Consider the following 20,185-nt stretch of genomic DNA (forward strand, 5'->3'; position numbering starts at 1 on the left):
CAGCCCCAGGTGGCCTTAGGACGCCTCTCAGGACACCGTCTCGGGGACGTCAAGGGGGGGCGGGGGGACTCGGGCTTTTTCCACGTTCCTGTGACGATAAGTTTCCTGCTTTTACTGTGACCTCTTTGCCTAAAAAGTCACTCTGCTCCCTTCGTTGTCCGCGTGGATAAGAGCCATTGTGTTTGCATTGCTGGTGCTGTGGAACATTTCTTAAACCCCGATCTCAGTTCCTTTCCACAGTGTGCCCTGGGCATGTCACTGGGCTTCTGGAGAAAGTAGCAGGTCTTCTAGCAAGGGGGTCCCTCATGTAGGTGAGGGTCCTGTGGCGGCCTTGTGAATTCAAGTTCACTGGTGTGGATTATCTGACATTTTCACACTAAAATGCTATGTTCGTCAGTTGTATTCACCGGCGTTACCACCTTCCTTGGGGATGTTCGTTAAAATCCAAGCGTATAAGAAATGGGAACGTTTACAGTCAGCGGGCCCGTCAGCTTAAGGGCCAGGGTCCACGTGATTCCAAATATCAAAATTTGGGGCGCAGTAGAAGCCACGCCCTGCCTGTCGAAGGCTCACGTTTTGTGGTGCACTCTCCGCCGGGACGTCTTGCCGAGCGGGAGCCGATTGGACGCGTGTGCGTTACGGCAGGCGAATGGGTACGTCGAGCGCCCAGCGGGTCCCTGCGGGATTTTGCAGGATAGCTCTCAAGCCCACATTGAGAAAGCCAGTCGGGCTCTGGGGAGGGCGTGTCCCAGGCTGCTGCTTCCACTCACCTGCGCGGGGACAGCGGTGGCGAAAGGCGGAGCTCCGGAGCCTTTGCCTCCTTGGCACGGGAAACAGGACGGTTCGGGGAACCCCCTAGTTTGTGGGTGAGTGGGGTGCCGATGAAGAGGCAGGTGGGGGGCACCCAAACCAGATCGCTCAGAGCCTGTGTGAGAACGACCCCAGGGGATTGGGACCTTGACTCCACCTGCCATTAAAAGGCAGGCGCCGTCACTTCCCGCCAGCCTTACCCGTGGACAGGAGCAAACCTGGTGTTCTTCAAAAAACGCTGGGGTGTGGTTTGAGAAGTAGAGTTTTGATCTGCTTTGCTCATGAGAACGTGGCTGTGCGCCCTCGGGCAGTCGCCACGAGAGAGGAAGATCCTCTTCCAGACCCGCGTGTGCACTGACGTCGCGCTCGGCCAGGGCGCGCGCCCCCCGGCGCCAGGCCGCACCCCGCAGGGAGCGCGGGCGCCGCCTGCATCCACACGTTCGAACACGGCGGGGCTGTCCTGCTCGGGGTAGCAGCCTGTCCTCAGGGATGTGCTGGCATCCGGGAGGCACACTGTATGACAAACAACAGGAACAAAACTTAATTTCTTAAGGAAAGTGAAATTTATCCTTAAGATCCAGTTGTCTTATTCTCATTTTGGAAAGAAGAGAGTCTATGTAGTTTTAATTTTTCATTCATACATGCGCACACACGCACATGGCCACACACACACACACTCACATACCCATGCATGTCTGCCCACTTGTGCACTAACCCACCCTCACATGTACTTGATTCACACACGCACCCACGCATACATGTTCACACATGCACCCAGTGTGCACGCACTCCCACATACGACGCACCTGCACCCACACGTGCATGTGTGCCCACATGCACACACGTGCACACACCCCATGTGTGCACATGCCCACACATGTTCACACGTGCACCCACGCATGCCTGCACATGCACACTCACAAGCACCCATGCGTGCCCACGTACCCACACATGCACACACTTGCACGTACGCGCCCACTTTCACGCACGCCCCGGGCGTCCGTGCTGGCACACGGAGGCTGGCAGCACCTTCCCCGCTGCATTGCAGGTGCTGCTGTGTCCCCCGGCTGCTGCAGCTGTGGCTGCTCCCCCTGATGGCAGGACCCGCGCGTGTGCTCAGCGTCACACTGCACCCTGCGTGCCGGGCTCTGCAAGGGCCAGGGACGGAAGGCAAAGCTGTTTTGACACAAAAAGAAATAGCAGGAATGGTGACGTGGAGTCTTTGTTTTACTCAATAGGAAGAGATGCCATTTATTTCTGTAGGTGATCGTAAGCGGGGACTCGCACGCTGCAGGTACCGTTTCCAGGCGCACGGGTCCCTCAGGCCCCGGGCGGCGGGGCGGGGCGGGGCGGGCGGGGCTGCGGGCAGGGCAGCGGGGAGCCGGGGGAGAGCGGCGGGGGGAGGGCGCCCGTGCTCGCGCGGGGGTATTTCCTGCGACGCAGGAGCCTCCCTCCGAGCACTGGTGGGCTAAAAACTGCATTCGCTTACCGGGTGAAGTGTATTGTTCTCACAGCTTCCACACTGGAAATAAAGATTCTGCAAGAACTGCGGTACATCCTGGTACCTTTGAACTCCTATGAATCAGACATGTTTTAGAAAATTAGAGCTTGTAAGGAAAAGAAAAGATCCTGACAAATAATTACCCGAACTCCGAAGTTTTCATGAGTCCCTTCCCTACCGCCCTCCCTCTCTCTCTGCCTCTCCATTTTTTAAAAAGCACCTCGGAAAGCAGTTTGGCGAGTTCACTGATAATAGTGGAAGGAAACCTGATTTTACAGTAAGCACAAGATGCTTCCCGCCGTGATAGCGCGAATGCGACTCGGATGCAGACACCATATTGTTATTAAGGGAATTTCAAGACAGTATCATGTGACCTTGTACTAAGCTTCCAGTCAAGTGGAGAAATAATTATGTGGGATGTTTTAGCTGGTGGTGCAACCCATTGGAACGTAATTTACATCCGAGTGCCGCATCTTTAAAGACAAAAGCTCGCCGGTGTGGAAGGTTGGCCTCTGGTCCGGCCCGAGCGCCTGCGGGCCCCACGCGCCCAGCGGCCATGCGAGCCTCCATGGTGACCTTCCCATTTGTCCTCCTTTATCCTGGGCGTTTGTGACAACGAGCTGCTGGGTTTGAAAATGGAGACGTCTCTGGGACGTAAGCTCTGCGTGGGGTGCAGGGACTGGAGACCCCTTCTCCCCTCATCTCTGGCGTTCACCCCCTCAGCCAAGGTGGTGCCGTTTACTTCTTAACGGGAGGCTGTGTGACGAACGGCAAGGCCTCGCCAAGCAGCGGGGCACAGTGGCCGCGTTTGGAGACAGTCACGGTTGGTCCCTCGTGACAGCCGGGGGCACGGTGTCCGGGGCGTGGATGGGAACTTGGTGAGTCCCCTTGTCCCCACGGGCTCCAGGGTTCGGAGGCGCGTCGTCTGCAGGGTGTCCTCTCTGCGTTTCTAAGTGGCATCGCGCAGGGCGTGCTTCCCCGAGCTGGTAAGCCTTTTCTGTGATTCCAGGCGGAACCAGGCATGCGGGCCGAACCTGCTAACGTTGGGCTTGTAGACCCGGCACATCGGCCGGCCCGGGTGGGTGGCACATCACTCCTCAGGGGCCGAGGGAATCACGGAAATGCGGCCTCCCCAGGCTGGCGCCGGGCGTGCACGGCGGGCAGGGCCACGCGTCACTTTGGGGACCAGTGGCAGGACCTGCCACATACACGCGGTCTGTGGGCGGGACGTCTGTGCTGTGTGTCAGGCGTGCACACAAGTTCCTTGCTGTTTGCTCTTCTTCCTCCTTTTCATTTCTCTTTAAGTTTTCAAGGTTCTCCTATATTTGTTTCTCTTCTTTTTCTTCCTGACTTGGCTGAAAGTCAAAAAGTTTTCGGTCTTCTTCATTGTGGTTTAAGCTCTGAGTTGGCCTCTCCACGTGTGCGGTTACATGGTCTGACACGTGACCAGCCCCAGGCAGAAGACTGGTCCCTGATGCGCTAGCTGGGGGGGCCTTGAAAGGAGGCATCTTATTTCTCAGTTAACTCGTAATTAAATTCTGGGGTGGCCAGAAGAAGAAGAAATCGTACTTATTTCAGGAAGTCATCTGTGGGTTCCTAATTAAAATTAGAATTCGGTAAAAACCAGAGGCCATTTTACTACAGGTTTTCAAAATGGCTTCTGTTGGGTTTTAAGGAAAGAGACAGTGCTGTTGTGATTCGGCGCTTGGGCGACGGAAACAGGCACCTGAAATCGTGCAAAGCAATGGAACGTTTGCTCACATCACACCCGCGCGGAGTGGCCTCTCCGCTTTGCTCAGCAGAGCGTCAGCCTCCCTGCAAAAACCTAAACATTATGTTCATAAATTAACGGAGAAGCCGCTCATATGGTGATGTTTTTTCCTGAGGAGAAGGGGCTCCGTGTCTGCTTCCTCCTTGGCCTTTATGTCCCCGTATTTCCTAACGTTCATCCAGACCCCTGCTGTCCCCCCATGCTGTCCCCCTCGAGGTGACGCGGCTTTACCAGTGCTCAGTTGCACGTTTGGGAGGATTTTGCAAGATCATCCTGTGCACCGAAGCGGGACGTTTATCACGTAGGTACGTGGGGCCCCTGCCGCGAGACGGCCCCTTGGAGTAAATGTATTTTGGTAGAAGGCCACCTGTCCATGGCCATCACGACGGCCGGTGTAAAACCCAGCCGGACGGAGATAAACGCGTCATTCAGTATGACCGCATAGTTGCACCGGGTGGCAGAACAAGAGCAAAGTGCGGCGTTGCCCGGAAGCCAGGGCCCAGGCGGGCGCCAAAGACCCGCGCCGCACGCTCGTCCTCTCGCGACATCCGTTTCCCGCTCAGCCGGCTCCCCGTCCCGCAGGCTCGCGAGGGGCGAGGGCCGGGCTCCGCAGCTTCCCAGCCCCGGCCTCTCACTTCCTCCCGCAGCCGCCCCCGCCGGGCCTTGGGAGGGCCGCCCCTCAGGAACGTGGTCCCTTCCCCGCGAGGGCCCTGGCCGGTGCGGGGCCGCCAGTAACCACCGAGCCGCTGCTCCCGTCTGCGGCCCCCAGCGCCCTCCCCGGACGGGACAGGTCCCTGGACGGGCAGGAACACAAGCCCAGCCGGGAGGGGCAGGGGCCGGGGGGAGCAGGCTCACCACGACTGAGGTCCCCGAAAGACGTCCCTCCGACAGGAACCCTAACCCTGGCGTCACCCTCGTTCTTCTCGATGCCCCTTTACTTCCCCATATTAAGGAGTAACGAGGAGCCAAGCCTGCCCCGTGCTTCCTCCCTGTTCCAGGTCCGGCCGGGGCTGCGGGCGGTTTTGTTCCAGAAGCGGTGTAACATGGGCAATCCGTGCTCGTTAAACGGAGACACCGAAGCCGACCTTGAAAATACGCATGTCTGTCAACAGCCGCCTTGCTCAGCCCGTAACGCGGGCGCTCGCTTGCCAGAAAAAGCCGCGGTCCACGTGCTCTCCAGGGGATCGTCCCACCGTGTCCAGGGTTTTCCTCGGCCTTCGTCGTCCAGTGACTGCGCCGGCGGTCCGAGCGTGCCTTCTCACGTCGGGACCGGACTGCATCGCGGGAGTGCACGCCGACCGCCGAAGCTCCCTGGCGGCTGCAGACCCGGCGGCGGCGCCACGTCTCCCGCGGAGCGGCCTGAGGCGGGCGTCTCGTGCACCAGGGCTTCTCCCAGTTTCCTGTCCGCAGCCTCTGCCTCCAGAAGTAAAATTACGGGGCCAAAGCTCATCAGCTTTGAAAAACGTCTCTACTTCTCTTTCATCCAGTCTCCCACGTGTAACAGCATGACTGGCCTGTAAGAGGTTTCTCAATGCTTTTTTATAGTCTTCAGGTATTTATTAATCTCTTGCCATCTAATTTTTTAAAACTCCTTACCCAAGGATTTGTTTATTGATTGGAGAGAGAGAGACGCACACATCCAGCCGCTGCTGCCTCCACGCGCCCCGACTGGGGATCAAACCCGCCACCATTAGGTGTACGGGATGGCGCTCCGACCAACTGGGCCATCCAACCTCGAGTTTTTTAAAACTTTTGTATTTTTCGGTTACAGTTGACACACGCAGGGTTTCTACATACTTGACGCAGAACCCCTCTGAGCCGTCGACTCACCAAAGACAGTTACGGGAGCTTTCGCTGGCATCGAGGTGCTGACAAGACAACAAAGGACGCGCTTGGTCCTGGCGGGGGCTGGGTGCAAAGGTCTGGGACTGGGGGTCAGGTGACCCGAATTCCAGCCCAGGGCACAGTGTTTTTCCCATGTGAGTTGGGGGAGTCGGTCAGCGTCTGCGAGACTCAGTTTCTTCACCTGCGAGACAGGCGTTTCCGGGGGCCCCTGGGGGGGCCCCCTTGGCAGCCGGCCTGGCGCGTGCGGTGGTCTGGGCGGAGGGGGAGGGCCCGGGGCGCCCTGAGAGGACGGCCGGCCCACACCTCCCGTTCTGCGGGGAGCAGTGAATTCCGCGAGGGGTGAGGAGGCGGCACGAGGGAGATGCCATCTGAGCGTCCCCCGCGGACGGGTGTCTTTCACCAGGCGGCGGGGGAGGCAGGTGCCCCCTGGACACAAGGGAGGTCATGGGGGGACTTAAGTGGTGGCTTTCACAGGCTGCAGCCCACGGACTGCAGGCCGTCCGGGCAGCTGGAGGCGGACGGTCGCGGGAAGAGGAGGGAGAGGGGCTCCCCTGCTGGATCCCAGTTGTTGCCGGCGTTGGGGGGGGCGGCGTGTTGGAGACAGGGCTGGAAAAGGAGCGGGCGCTGCGCGAGCCGCCTCCTTCCGGCGTGGACGGCGCGTCCGGGGGAGTCAGGAGGACGGAATCAGGAGAGGAATCCGGGAGCAGGAGGGGCTGTTATTCTGGGGGTACTGGGGAGGGCAGGAGAAACCATCTCGTTGGCACCCAGTTTACTGGGCGTGCCTGCGGGACACCCGCGTCGCAGTGCACTCAGGTCACAGCCGGCGGGCCTCCTTCCCTGTCGAGAGCGAGGCGAGGGCTCCCGGGGCCCCCGGGCCGGCCGGCCTGCAGGGTGGACGTGGGCTCGGTGGTCGAAGGTGCGCACGGGAGGGGCCGGGAAGGGGCGAGAGGGGACGAGACGCGTGGGCCCCACAGCCGAGGGGCGGCGCATGCCGCCCACCCCCCACCCCGACTGCGGAAGGGGCCTGCTGGGACCAGCGGGAAGGCCGGCGGGACCCCAGGCTGCACCTCAGTCCGCATGGGGGCGCCCCCTTCTCGGAAGGCGCCCCCCGCCCTGGCCCCGTCGCTGCTGCCTGCTCGCCTGCTTCGGTTCTCGGCGGGGCTGGGAGCGCCCGGAGGGCAGGCACGCTGGGGACCCCTTCCTCTCGCCTGCCACCTCCTGGAGAGCAGCGGCTGTGGGGCCGAGGAAGGGGACGGCTCGCTGAACCCAGGGTCTTGCCGTGGGCTCCCTGGTGAGGTAGCCTGGGGGGGTGCCCTTCCCCCGCAGCCACCGCTGCCCTGGGGCCGTGCTGTTGTCGGCCAGACGCCTGCCAGCTCGACCTGGGGATGCCTGGGTGTAGACGGGACTGTGTCGTGAGGACAGGCTCGGGAAGGACCACGGCAGATGGCAGTGCCCTCGCTGGGACGTGGACAGGGCCCGTGGGCGCTGACGGAACCATGCCGGTGCCGCTTCAGCCCCGAGGAGCGACCCCTGGCAGCAAGGACGTCATGCCCCAGAGGAGCAGCAGCTGGCCGGCGTTTCTGCCCCCGCAGACGGGATGGCAGCCGTTTCTCTGCTTGGCACGCATGGCCAGGCACCTCCCGTGGGGCGGCCTGGGGAGCCCTGGTCCCCCTGCCGAGCCGAGTGGGCCCAGATGACGTGTTTTCGGTGGCAAGGAGCTGGGGCAGGAGAAGGCCGACCCTGCCGTCAGACGCCTCCCTCCGGCCGGGCCCCAGGATGCGCGGCTGCGGGCCGGCTTGGAGGCGGGCGGCCCCGGGCGGGGGCTCCATCTCCGCAGGAGCTTGGCGGCCCAGGAGGCCCTCAGGCCGCCATGTCACCATCCGCAGAGGTCGGCCCCGACCGAGCCCGCGGCGGGTGATGCGTGTGCCGGGGCTCCTGAGGCGCCCGGGCTGAGCACGCGCTGTGAGCCCGCAGGACCGGGAGCGCCCTGACCCTGTAACAGTCATGGGCAAGAGGACGACGTGCTTGCCCTTGGCCATTGGTTTCTGGTTTTGTGCGCTTTGCGTTTCGCGTAGGGGCCAGAGGGTGGAGCGTTACCCAGATGCGGAGGCCGGACGCTCAGCCTCCAGTCTCACACGGCAACTGTCTCTCCCGGTAGCAACTGGCGCGGACGCAGCTGCGACCCCCAGAGCTGCCCGTGGGTCCGTCCTGCCCTCGGCTGCGGGTCAGACGTGCACATGGCACTCGGATGGCCCCCGCTGTCCCCGAGGCGCGGAACGGGCCTTGGGCAGGGCTGCGGGGTGCACAGGCACGGGGCAGTCCCCGTGGCCGCGGTCTACGTTACCAGCGGCTGTCTGCAGTCTGAAACCGTGCAGCGGACAATTCCGGAAGTAGAGCGTCCATTCGTTTTAAGTTGTGGCCAGTCTGAGCCCTGAAGAGCGTGCGGAACCCTCGGCCAGGCCCGCTCCGTCGCCCGTCCGCACGGCGGTGCCTGTGTGTGAGCCACCATCGCTTTAGCATTAGAGTGAGGTCTCCTCATTCACCTCTCACCGCGCCTGATTATAGGTTAAACTTTATGACACACGTGCACATATATGGGGGCGCGTCGTATATCTGGGGCTCAGGACTACATGTAGTTTCAGGCAGCAGTCGGGGGTCTTAAAATGTATCCCCCGCAACTAAGGCGGGACGGCTATATTCTGTTAGGGCAGCTAAATGGCTGATGAGGCCGCCACCGGCCGTGTGTGAGCAGGCGTGCGCGTGAGCCCGCAGGCTGCCACCGGCCGTGTGCGTGTGGGGGTGTGCGTGTGCTCACAGCGACTGTGTGTGCTCCCACCCAGGAGCGCCTGCGGCTCTGGAGCCCCCCGCCGCTCGCCCTGCCCCCGCGTCCGCCCTGGGCTGACGAGGCGGTCTCCTCTGTCCTGTCAGCTGCCCCTGAAAACGCGGCGCGCTCTGCCGCCCTCCCCGAGGACCCGGCTCTGATAACGTGATAATGAGTGAGCGCACTTAATGAGACACCCGTCTCTGGTCACACCCGCGTGTGTTCCTGGTCGGGCCTTCCTGGAGGACATCTTAGCCCCAGACTTCCCAAAGAATTCATGGGACCCTAGTTCAGCTAGGCGTTCCCTCAAAAACCGGTGAAAATAATAAAAAGTAGGTGAAACTCATCGGTCGGTCACCTAAGGGAGGTGGCGAGGCCTGCAGTCCTCCCGGGGGGCTTTAGCCGATGGTCATATGGCGAAGGGTCTGCAAGGCCCCGCAGGAGAGAACCGGGTTTTGTCTCATGGGGTATGTGCCCCCGCGCCTCTCGCTCTTGCGACAGCCGTCGGTGGCCCCCCGGGAGACGCTGCGCTGGGCACAGGCAGCCTGCGCTGGGCGGCTCAGCGCACGCGAGCGGCCTTGTTAGAATTAAAAAAGCATTTCGTGCTGGTGAAATAGTCACAGCACAGAAGTCGCCACGTGTGCCACGTTTAAGCACACGGCTCAGCGGCGTTAGGGAGGTTGACACTGTTGTGCAGCCGCCACACCCGCCGTCCCCATCGCACGGCGGCCGCCGCCCCGGCCGGGCACCCGCCACCCTCTGCCCTCGGTCTCTGAGGGTCGGACCCCGCCAGGCCCTCTCGGCAGTGCGGTCACGCAGTGTCTGTCCTTCTGAGGCTGCTCACGTCACAGAGCGGAACGCCCTTCAGGCTCATCACATCGCAGCGGGTGCCAGGGCTCCCTTCTTCTGTGCGGCTGGGTAACCCGCCGCGCTCTGCTTGTCCGCTCTCCTGGCGACGGACCCTCGGGGTGTTCCCCCTCGGCCCCTGTGAACCACGCCGCTTCCCACCGTGGGCTCTCTGGCCCCTGCCTGGTGCCCCTCTGGGCCTTCTGCGCCCCCCAAGCAGGGAGGGGGCCAGGGTTCCCACTGCCCTCTCCTTTTAGTGGAGCCCAGAGCGCGCTTACTGCTTGCCGTGGAGGACTCTGCGTTTGCGGGAACCGCATGATTCTGTCTGTGGACTATCTCGTCCTAAAAGTTGAGAGCCAGGTCCCACCTGATGGGGGAAGGCACGGGGGACTCGCAGGTCATCGCTTACGAGGGGGAAGCCTGGGGGAGGGGGTGAGTGCCCTGCCCTTCCCGCTCACGGTGTCCCCAGCGGGCGTCCTCAGAAGGGGGCGGACCCCCGCCCCCCAGCCGAGGCGCGCCCTCCCAGCGCGTCCTCTCCGCGGAGCGGCCATGCCGGTGCAAGCCGAGCCTCCGCCGCCCCTGCCGAGGGGCAGCGTGGGCGGCCACGCACAGCGGGGAGCCTGGCAGCCTGAGAGCCCGGGTGGGAACCATCTTTTTAGAGACGCTGCGAGTGCCGGGAGGCCGAGGCCTTGCACGTGATTTACTCCTCACTGTGTTCCATTTTTCTGCCCTAGCTTATGTTCCTGAGGAAGAATTGAAGGCGGCGGAAATAGATGAAGAAACCGTGGAGGAGGATGGGCTCTCCCTGGACATTCAGGACAGCGACTACGTGGGCGGCGAAGAGGCCGAGATCAAAGAGGCCCAGAGCTACCAGGACTCCCCCGTCAGCACGGCCACCAATCAGGACGCCGGCTACGGGTCGCCTTTCAGCGAGAACAGCGACCAGCTGGCCCATCTCAAAAGCTCGTCCTCTAGAGAAGACAAGGAGGGGCCGCAGGGCCCTGACAGGGTCTCCTACCCCCAGGACAGTTTGGCGCAAATCAAGGCCGTCTACGCGAACTTGTTCTCGGAGTCCTGCTGGTCCAGCTTAGCACTGGACCTGAAGAAGCCCAGTTCCACCGGCAGCAGCACCGATGCGGGCCCCAAGGAGAGCTCCACCCCCACGCCCACGCCGCCCGCCACGACCGCAGGGACCGCCGGCACCGCCGCCAGCACCCCCAGCACCAGCACCAGCACCAGCACCAGCGGCGGCGGCTCAGGCTACGACTGGCACCAGGCCGCACTGGCCAAGACGCTGCAGCAGACGTCCACGTTTGGGCTGCTGCCCGAGCCCAGCCTCTTCAGCACGGTGCAGCTCTACCGGCAGAACAACAAGCTCTACGGCTCGGTGTTCACAGGCGCCAGCAAGTTCCGCTGCAAGGACTGCAGCGCCGCCTACGACACGCTGGTGGAGCTGACGGTGCACATGAACGAGACGGGCCACTACCGCGACGACAACAGGGACAAGGATTCCGAGAAGACCAAGCGCTGGTCCAAGCCCAGGAAGCGCTCCTTGATGGAGATGGAGGGGAAGGAGGACGCCCAGAAGGTGCTCAAGTGCATGTACTGCGGCCACTCCTTCGAGTCCCTGCAGGACCTGAGCGTGCACATGATCAAGACTAAGCATTACCAGAAAGTGCCTCTGAAGGAGCCCGTGCCAGCCATCACCAAACTGGTCCCTTCCACGAAAAAGCGGGCCCTCCAGGACCTGGCGTCCCCCTGCTCCCCCGAGCCGGCCGGGGCCGCCGCCGAGGCCGCCCTGAGCGAGTCGGCCAAGGACCAGAAGACCGCCAACCCCTACGTGACCCCCAACAACCGCTACGGCTACCAGAACGGTGCCAGCTACACCTGGCAGTTCGAGGCCCGCAAGGCGCAGATCCTGAAGTGCATGGAGTGCGGCAGCTCCCACGACACCTTGCAGCAGCTCACCGCCCACATGATGGTCACTGGCCACTTCTTGAAAGTGACCACCTCCGCCTCCAAGAAAGGGAAGCAGCTGGTGCTGGACCCAGTGGTGGAAGAGAAGATCCAGTCCATCCCTCTGCCCCCCACCACGCACACCCGGCTGCCCGCCTCCCATGTCAAAAAGCAGCCCGACTCGCCGGTGGGGTCCGCGGCCTCGGATGAGAAGAAGGAGCCCGACAAGGAGAAGGCGCCGGCGGCCGGCGACGCGGAGCGGAAGATCAAGGAGGAGAGTGAGGACACGCCCGAGAAGTTCGAGCCCACGGCGCTCTATCAGTACCTCCGCGAGGAGGACCTGGACGACAGCCCTAAGGGCGGGGTGGACATCCTCAAGTCCCTGGAGAACACCGTCTCCACTGCCATCAGCAAAGCCCAGAACGGCGCGCCCTCCTGGGGCGGCTATCCCAGCATCCACGCGGCCTACCAACTGCCGGGCGCCGTGAAGCCGCTGCCCGCCGTGCAGAGCGTGCAGATGCAGCCGGCCTATGCCGGCAGCGCAAAGCCGCTGTCCTCGGAGCACGCCGCGCTCCTGCACTCCCCGGGGAGCCTCACGCCGCCGCCCCACAAGAGTAACGTGTCGGCCATGGAGGAGCTGGTGGAGAAGGTCACGGGCAAGGTCAGCGTGAAGAAGGAGGAGAGGCCCGCGGAGAAGGACAAGGGCTCGCCGGCGAAGGCCGTGTCCCCCGTGGCCAAAGAGAACAAGGACTTCCCCCGGACAGAGGATGTCGGCGGCAAGCCCCAGCTGAAGAAGGGCCCCGAGGCAGAGGGGGGCAAGGCCAAAAAGGAGGGTGCAGGGGACGCCCACACCCCCAACGGCACCGAGCCTCTCAAAGCCAAAGTCACCAATGGCTGTAGCAGCCTGGGCATCATCACGGACCACTCGCCGGAGCCCTCGTTCATCAGCCCGCTGAGCGCGCTGCAGTCCATCATGAACACGCACCTGGGCAAGGTGTCCAAGCCCGTGAGCCCCTCGCTGGACCCGCTGGCTATGCTGTACAAAATCAGCAACAGCATGCTGGACAAGCCTGTCTACCCCGCCACCCCCGCCAAGCAGGCCGACGCCATCGACCGCTACTACTACGAGAACAGCGACCAGCCCATCGACCTGACCAAGGCCAAAAGCAAGCCCCTGGTTTCCGGCGCGGCGGACGCGGTCTCCTCGCCCCTGCGGGAGAGCGCGCTCATGGACATCTCCGACATGGTGAAGAACCTCACGGGCCGCCTCACCCCCAAGTCCTCCACGCCCTCCACGGTGTCCGAGAAGTCGGACGCCGACGCCAGCAGCTTTGAGGAGGCCCTGGACGAGCTGTCGCCCGTTCACAAGAGGAAGGGCCGGCAGTCCAACTGGAACCCCCAGCACCTGCTCATCCTGCAGGCCCAGTTCGCCTCCAGCCTGCGGGAGACCCCCGACGGGAAGTACATCCTGTCGGACCTGGGCCCGCAGGAGCGGGTGCACATCTCCAAGTTCACGGGTCTCTCCATGACCACCATCAGCCACTGGCTGGCCAACGTCAAGTACCAGCTGAGGAGGACAGGCGGGACCAAGTTCCTGAAGAGCCTGGATACTGGGCACCCCGTGTTCTTCTGCAACGACTGTGCCTCTCAGTTCAGAACTGCGCCCACGTACATCAGCCACCTGGAGACGCACCTGGGCTTCAGCTTGAAGGACCTCTCCAAGCTTCCGCTCGGCCAGATCCAGGAGCAGCAGGGTGTCCCCAAGGCCCTGGCCACCAAGGCCCTGGGCCCCGCGGGGGTCGCCGAGGACGACCTGGGCTCCGCGTTCCAGTGCAAGCTGTGCAGCCGGACCTTTGCGAGCAAGCACGCGGTCAAACTGCACCTTAGTAAGACCCACGGCAAGTCCCCGGAGGACCACCTGATCTACGTGACGGAGCTGGAGAAGCAGTAGCGTCCGGGCGCGCGGGGCCTGGCACATTGCACTACACGGCGTCTTCACACTGCACTAGGCCTGGCCTGAGCCTCCGAAATCAGCCTCTCCCGGGTTGCCGAACGGCCTGTCTGGACCTTGGTTTTTCTTACACATATTTTGTAGCTATATTTATATGCTCTTTGTCCGATTGTGCATGTTATTTTTCTTTCTCCGTGAGTCACAGTCTGACCTTTATTTTCAACATCTGTTCTTGATGTTAAGCTATCTTTTGTAGGAAATAGTGGGGCACACGACTCAGAGACACTGACTTAGCAGGAGAGAGAGACACAAATAATGTGATAAAAAGACATCCTAAAGTTAACAAAGTTGCCGTGACAATAAAGGTCATAGAGCCTAGTGGTGTCAGATTTAACCCTTTGAGGACTGTAATCGCATCTCTGTGCCTTTCACTCAAAAAAAAAAAAAAAAAGAAAGAAAGAAAAAAAAGGCTTAAAGGCATTTCATTCAGATCAAAAGCTGTGTCAGACACAAAACTTATTTAATAATTAAAACGTGAGCTTTTATACGCAGAGCGGGTTTGTGAAGGAAGGATGCATGCAGCTGTTGAAGACAGAAGGTTGTCTGGGACCCGCGGGTGAGGGAACCTCAACTGCACACGTTCAACACAGAAAAAGAAAACAAACAAACAAAAACTAACAGCAGCAAACACCCCGGTCGCCTCTGTGCCCAAACCCTCTGGATGCTGAAAAAAAATGCCACTTTTGGCAAAAAAAAAAAAAAAGTATGCAAGCTATTATTTAAAAAAATGTGTAAAAATGCTATTCCTTTTTTTTTTCCTGTAAAATACTGCGGTTTATAGTTATTTACAAATGTAAGCTTTGGTACCAGCTGACCTTTCTATAGCGTGCCACATTGGTAAGTGGAAAAACAAACAAATCGGGGCAACTGTTGGAGTTCTTTCCTTGTAAATTGCCAGCATCAGCTTACAAACTCCTGTATGTTACATATCGTACCATTTTAATCTATTCAACTTTCTTTGTACCTTCTGGCTGTATGCTTTCTCTTTTAACTTTTTATATTGTCATTTTATATTAAATTTCTGTGTATATAATGTAAAACCACAATTTTTGAATAAAATTTAGTTCCCGCAGCTTGATTTAAATAGAGAAATTTTACTGGCATTTGCATCTTTCCAGATGCATGTATATCAGACAAAAAAAATAAATGAAGACAAAGCAAGGCACTATTAATTATACGTTTGATGTTCTGTCATTAATACTGTACAGTACGTTTGGGTTCACACGATTAAATCCACTGTTTTCTCAATTGTAAAATAAATCTTCACGCCGTTCTTGGTTTACGTCCATTGTCCTGTCCTCCTTTTGAGGGGCTGCCGCTGTTCGGCGGCCAGAGCTCCGGCGTGTGCCGCCGGCCCGCGCAAATCCGGCCCGCGGTCGCCATTGCGCGATCTGTGTGCTGGCACGCGTGCACGCAGACGGTAGGTGGTGCGTTTTTGAAGACGACACTTAACATCCTGGCCCCCGCTGGGTGGCCCTGGGCTGAGCCTTGGGTGGCTGGCTGTTCGGTGCCGAGGGGGGGAGAGGCCCCGGTGGGGGGTCCCGCGGGCAGTTGGCAGGTGTTGGCAGCAGTGCTCCCTGCGCCCCCGGGGCTCAGCGCCGGGCAGGAGGGGAGGGCCCCCTCCCGCGGGGAAGGGGCCGCGGCCGGGGCCGTGGGCCAGCTCTGCGTTGCTCCAGAGGACTCTGATCCGGTGTTCGGGACGGCCTCACTTCCGCAGGCTGCCCTGGGCTCCGAGGACGTCCCTCGAAGGGTGCAGCCGGACCCCAGGCCTGTGGGCACTGTGGGCCTGCGCCCTGAGTCCAGGGCCTCCGTCTGTGTGGAGGGAAACGCGGGTGTCCGGGCCCCCCGCCTGTGTCACCCAGAAGCCCTAGGTGGCAAGGCGGACCAGAAGCCCGCCAGCGACCGGGTTGCCTTGGGGACACCGTCCCTGGGCCGATGTCCTGGACGCTGGGAGCTGGGTTGCTGCCTTCTGGTTTTTCCTTGGCCAAGAGCTGCGCCCTCCAGGGGCTCAGCCCTTTAGACCTTCCGGCTCAGTTACCGGGTGATTGTGCACTTTGGGCTCCAGGGGTGACGGAGGAGAGTGACCAGGAGGCCTGGGAGGACGTGGGGTCCTTGCCCGATTAGCCTCGGGGGCCATGTTTCTTTTACCGCAGGCCCAGAGCCCTGAGGTTACGCGGTTTCACCGACAGTGAGGGTCGGGGCTGCGGGCCGCTGGCGGGAAGGGGGGCGCGGGCTCGAAGGGGGGCGCGGGCTCCAAGGCGGCCCCGGGTCCCGCCCCAAAGCGGAGCCGCTGAGCGATGGGGCAGGGCTGGCAGCCCTCGGGCCCTGGGGCCTGGGCCCAGACGCGGGCTTTCTCTTAACTTTCTCTTTTTCTGATTCATCTACCTCACTGCTACCGTGTCACGGACCTCGGTCCCCTGACTGACGGGTACGAGTCTCGGTTGTGTCACCGCCACACCCCCTGATAGCGGAGATGGGGCCCGTAGTTCTGGTCCCGGGGCGCCGCCTCCACAGCGCCCCCTGGAGCCCCACGTGGCTCGGGGACAGCCCGAGGCCCGGCACTGGCTCGGCCTTGTGCCTCGAGCTCAAGGCTCCGGGCGTGTCCCTGGAGCCTTTGCCTCCGGTGCCCCTGGCAGGCCCGGGGGAGGCCCCAGGCGTCTTCTGTGGGTGGGGACAGGGGCCCAGTGTTTCAGGGGACGCTGAGGGACAGGACGTGAGCGCCGCCTCGAGCGGGCGTCCGCTCTCCATGGGCCTGCCGCTGCGCCCCCTCCGACCGCACAACGGGGCCGCTCCGTTTTCCGGAGATCGGAACAGTGCGTGGAGGTGAGGTGAGGAATTCCCGGCGACTTCATGGACTGCGGACAGGCCTACCTGGCGACGGGGAAACTCGGGGGGCGGCCCGCGCCCCGCAGCGAGGGTTTCCTGCGCAGGCGCGCCCGCTCCCTCCGCCGGCGTCGGACCCGCGTGCCCGCCCCGCCCTCCGCCCCGCCCCTTGGGCGCTCTGCGTGTCTCCGAGCCCCGCGCCCCAGGCGCCAGGTCTGCGTCTTCTGGCGCCCGACCGCAGGGGCCCTGAGCACCGGAGAGCCGGCCGCCCTCCTGGGGGGCCCGCGGGGGCGGGGGGGACTCGCCGCCCGGCGTTTTCTGTTGGTCAGGGTGACCTTGTGCACGTACAAAAGGGACCCGACTGGCGCCTTGGCGTTAATAAATACTTACATACTTTTTTCCTTTGTGGGATTTTAAAAGGTTTGAGATGTTCAGAATATGCGTTGGGTGGAGATGTTTGTTATTATTTAGTCAATATTTAAAGAGATGTGAAGCCTACGAAATGGTGGTAGGTAATAGTTTGCGTAGGACAAACAATCTCTTAGGCAGTATAGGAAAAAGTGAGTACAAACTTAAGATTTATGTCCTTACATTTCTATATTTGGTAATCTTTAAAAAGCTTCTTCCATTAGTCTAAAACATGTCTAAACTTCTTCCAAATTCTCAGAAACCTGTCCGTACAAAGAAAGGTTTTCGCTTTTTTCCAAGGTAAAATTTCTTGTTACTAAGTTGATCATTATTTCTCTGAAGATGAAGATGGAATCGTAAACTTAAAAGACACCAAGGAGTAAGATTTGGAGAACGCCTGTGATTTCATGAGACTTCAGTTTCTACAACAGAAGTAATACATAGTCATTGCACAGAACGTGGAACCCAACGAAATAAAGCAAGAAATAAAAATAATTTTTCATCGACAGAAAAATCACTGTTAATATTTCAGTGGTTACATCTCCGCCTTCCCCATGTTTCTACAAAACAGGGATCACACTGAGCATACTTTCATGCTTTGCTTTATTTATGTTATAGTAGCCAATGCACGCTGTCCCATTTCTTTAAACGTCAGACGTTCCTATTCTTCCTGAGATGTCCTAGGACCCCAGGGCCTCCGACGCGGGCGTCTGGCGGGGCAGCCCCTCTCTGAGGACATGAGGAAGGCCCAGGGGAAGACCCTGGGACCCAGGTGGTTTTATGGGAGACACGGCAATAGTGTTTCCACCAACCGCTCTTTAGAAGGTAGCCTCTAACTAGTTTGTCCTGTTTCTGAAATCACAAAAATATTCACAAGTCCACCTGACCGGTGTGAAGACTGTGTTACAGTAAGTCCCTGTCCTCCAGGTGGGCAGGTCCCGGCGCGGGGAGCTCACGCAGCTCCGCCCACTCGTTACAATGTCTGAGAGGCGCACACGCCGTATACTCGACATAGCATTAGATGAACGTTGGGGATAGAGCACAGTGGTTTGGGGTGTGTGTGTACTGCTAAATGATCGCCACAGTGTGCGTAGTTGACACCCAGCACCACGCACTGTTACAACATGTCTGTGTGTGCGGTGAGTTTTAAGATCTATTCTCAGCCACTTTCAAGTGTACGACAGTGTCATGCACTGCGGTCACTGTGCTGGGCGTCATGTCCCCAGGCTGACGGACGGTGTAACTGGAAGTTCATGCCCTTTGACCCCCTGCACCCATTCCCCACCCCCCTACCCCCTGGCGACCGCTGACCTGTTTGCGAGTTCATTGTTCCCCTGTTTGAGATTCCCTATGGAAGCGACACCATGCGCCATGCGGTACTTGTCTTTCTCTGTCCGGACGGCTTCACTCCGTCCTATTTCAGTATAAACCAAAACAGCAGTTTCCAGGTCGGAGAGATGGCACCGTTTAAAAACGAACTTCACAGGCACCTGTGAGACCGCCGGCGTCCCGCACAGTCCTGACGTTCCAGGGCTGTTCTTCCCCGGAAGCCCCCTCGGCCCGAAGCACGCGGCTGAAAGGGGCCCCAGGCTGCGCCGGGACGCACGGCCCGAACCCTCGCAGCCAGGGAGGAGACCCCGTTCTGCACCTGCGGGCCGGCCCTCAGTTCCTGCCGAGAAGTCGTACCGGCCACGCCCCCGGGCAGCTGCCCGAGATGCAAACGTTTTTCTCCTTTCAGTGAAGTTTTGTGCATTTATGCATCCAACCGACAAACTAAACGTTTCTTTTTCTCTTGGCAGAACGACAATATCCATGGGTGTGTAATAACCGCCAAATGACATCCTACAGCTAAGAAAGGTGGGAATTTTTGAATCCTGTATGACCTGTGCAGCTTAAAATTGTATTTTGAATCCTATTTCCAAGCCATAGTTTTCGGATATGTATCTCTGCCATTATGCCCAGTTTCTCTTGATTGGCAGTGGATCAATTAATCGTTACGCTAACCCTTTTCAACTTTTGCCTCTTTAGTGTCATTAAAATCATGGAAGGCAAATACTTAGTTATGTTTGGGTTTTTTAACCTGAAGAGACATGGGTATTGCATTTTTAAAAGAAATTCGTAACGTCTGATGTTCACTCTCAGAACAAACTAGCCCCGTTTTGGAGGGGCCTTATTGTTTAGAGTCACGAAGTGCACACACGGAGAAGTTGGATAAACAAGTCCCCGGGCGCCGTCTGGCCGAACCGTGGGTTTCTGCGGCGTGGAAGGCCATGCTCAACGATCCCGTCTCAGAGTCGGACTCGAGGTGCCTCTGGGGACAGCCTCCCTCTTCATCATTCCTTCCATCCATCCATGGGCACTGGGGCACGAACGCCCAGGAAAGCCTTCGAGCAGAAATCTGCTGGAAAGGACTTGGTGCAAACTTCAGGTAACTGCGAACAACACCTCTTAAATAGGAAGGCTTTCAAAGCGGCGGTTGTTCTCCTAAATAAAACATGGATATTTGCCTCTAAGTTCTCGTTCTGTGGTTGGAAGCCAACAGTGACAACACGTGGCATCTCAATTGTTGTCCTGGAAGCACTGCAACGTCACAAAATTCTCACAAACAGCGGAAGCACCACCTTCTGGCTGCTCGAGCTGCTTGGGAGGGGTCGACAGATTTCTAAGACGGGGTCACCATGTCGCTCTCCAGCTGAACTCACTGCTCTTGAAGTTTCCGTTGTAATAAAAACATGCCGACTTTCCTCCGGAGATGCATAGACTTCTAACCTGCTTGCTCTCCGCTCCAGAGCCTTACCTCCCCAAGAGGGGCGACCCCATCAGGATGGCTGAGTCCAATGTTCGAGGCCCAGGTGACCGGCACCCGTTTGCCAGGGGTTCCCGGACACGGAGGAGAGTCTACATGTGTCACGTTGACACGGAAGGATGCGGCCCGCCTTTCCTGAAATGTGAAATGGGTGAATCCCTTGCTCTCCACGCTCCCCACAGCAGGCGCGCTGGCCGCCGGGTGCCCACATGCCCCTCCCGAGGGTGAAGGCGGCCTCTCCTGAGCTGTGACGCCTCAAGGACAGCAGGCAGGTTTTCCTGCTGCATCGGCAGCATCGAGCCTTCTCGCTTACAGCTTCCAAGCATTTCCTTCCTGCAAGTGCCCGCTCGCCTCGGCTCACTCGCAGCGTCGGAGGGAAAGCAGGGGCGGGGCCGGCGGGCAGCAGGTGTGTGCCCGGCAGGTGCCTGTGCCCCGCCCTGCGTGCGGCGGGGCGGGGGGGCCGCCTTGCCAGGTCCCAGGAGGAAGGGCAGAGGGAGGTGGGAAGGCTGAGACTGGGGGTGGGGGAGCCCTGCGCAGGTCAGATGGGCTGCTGTCATTCTGTCAGTGGTATCCGGAGGGAGTGAAGA

The 20,185-nt window shown here is 59.9% G+C and overlaps 1 protein-coding gene across 1 annotated transcript in view; it reads left to right on the forward strand.

Annotated features, from left to right (window-relative positions):
- The window catches only part of TSHZ1 (teashirt zinc finger homeobox 1), a 70,376-nt gene extending 55,551 nt beyond the window's left edge, over window positions 1-14,825 (forward strand). Inside the window, exon 2 of the mRNA XM_054583790.1 lies at window positions 10,329-14,825. Coding sequence (XP_054439765.1) covers window positions 10,329-13,501 — 3,173 coding nt within the window. The 3' untranslated portion in view covers window positions 13,502-14,825. The remainder of the gene's footprint in view (window positions 1-10,328) is intronic.
- Window positions 14,826-20,185: the final 5,360 nt, after the last annotated feature.

This window comes from Pteronotus mesoamericanus, unplaced genomic scaffold, assembly GCF_021234165.1.
Source record: "Pteronotus mesoamericanus isolate MK-2021 breed Mesoamerican mustached bat unplaced genomic scaffold, CSHL_Meso_final contig_74, whole genome shotgun sequence".
NCBI lineage: Eukaryota > Metazoa > Chordata > Mammalia > Chiroptera > Mormoopidae > Pteronotus > Pteronotus mesoamericanus.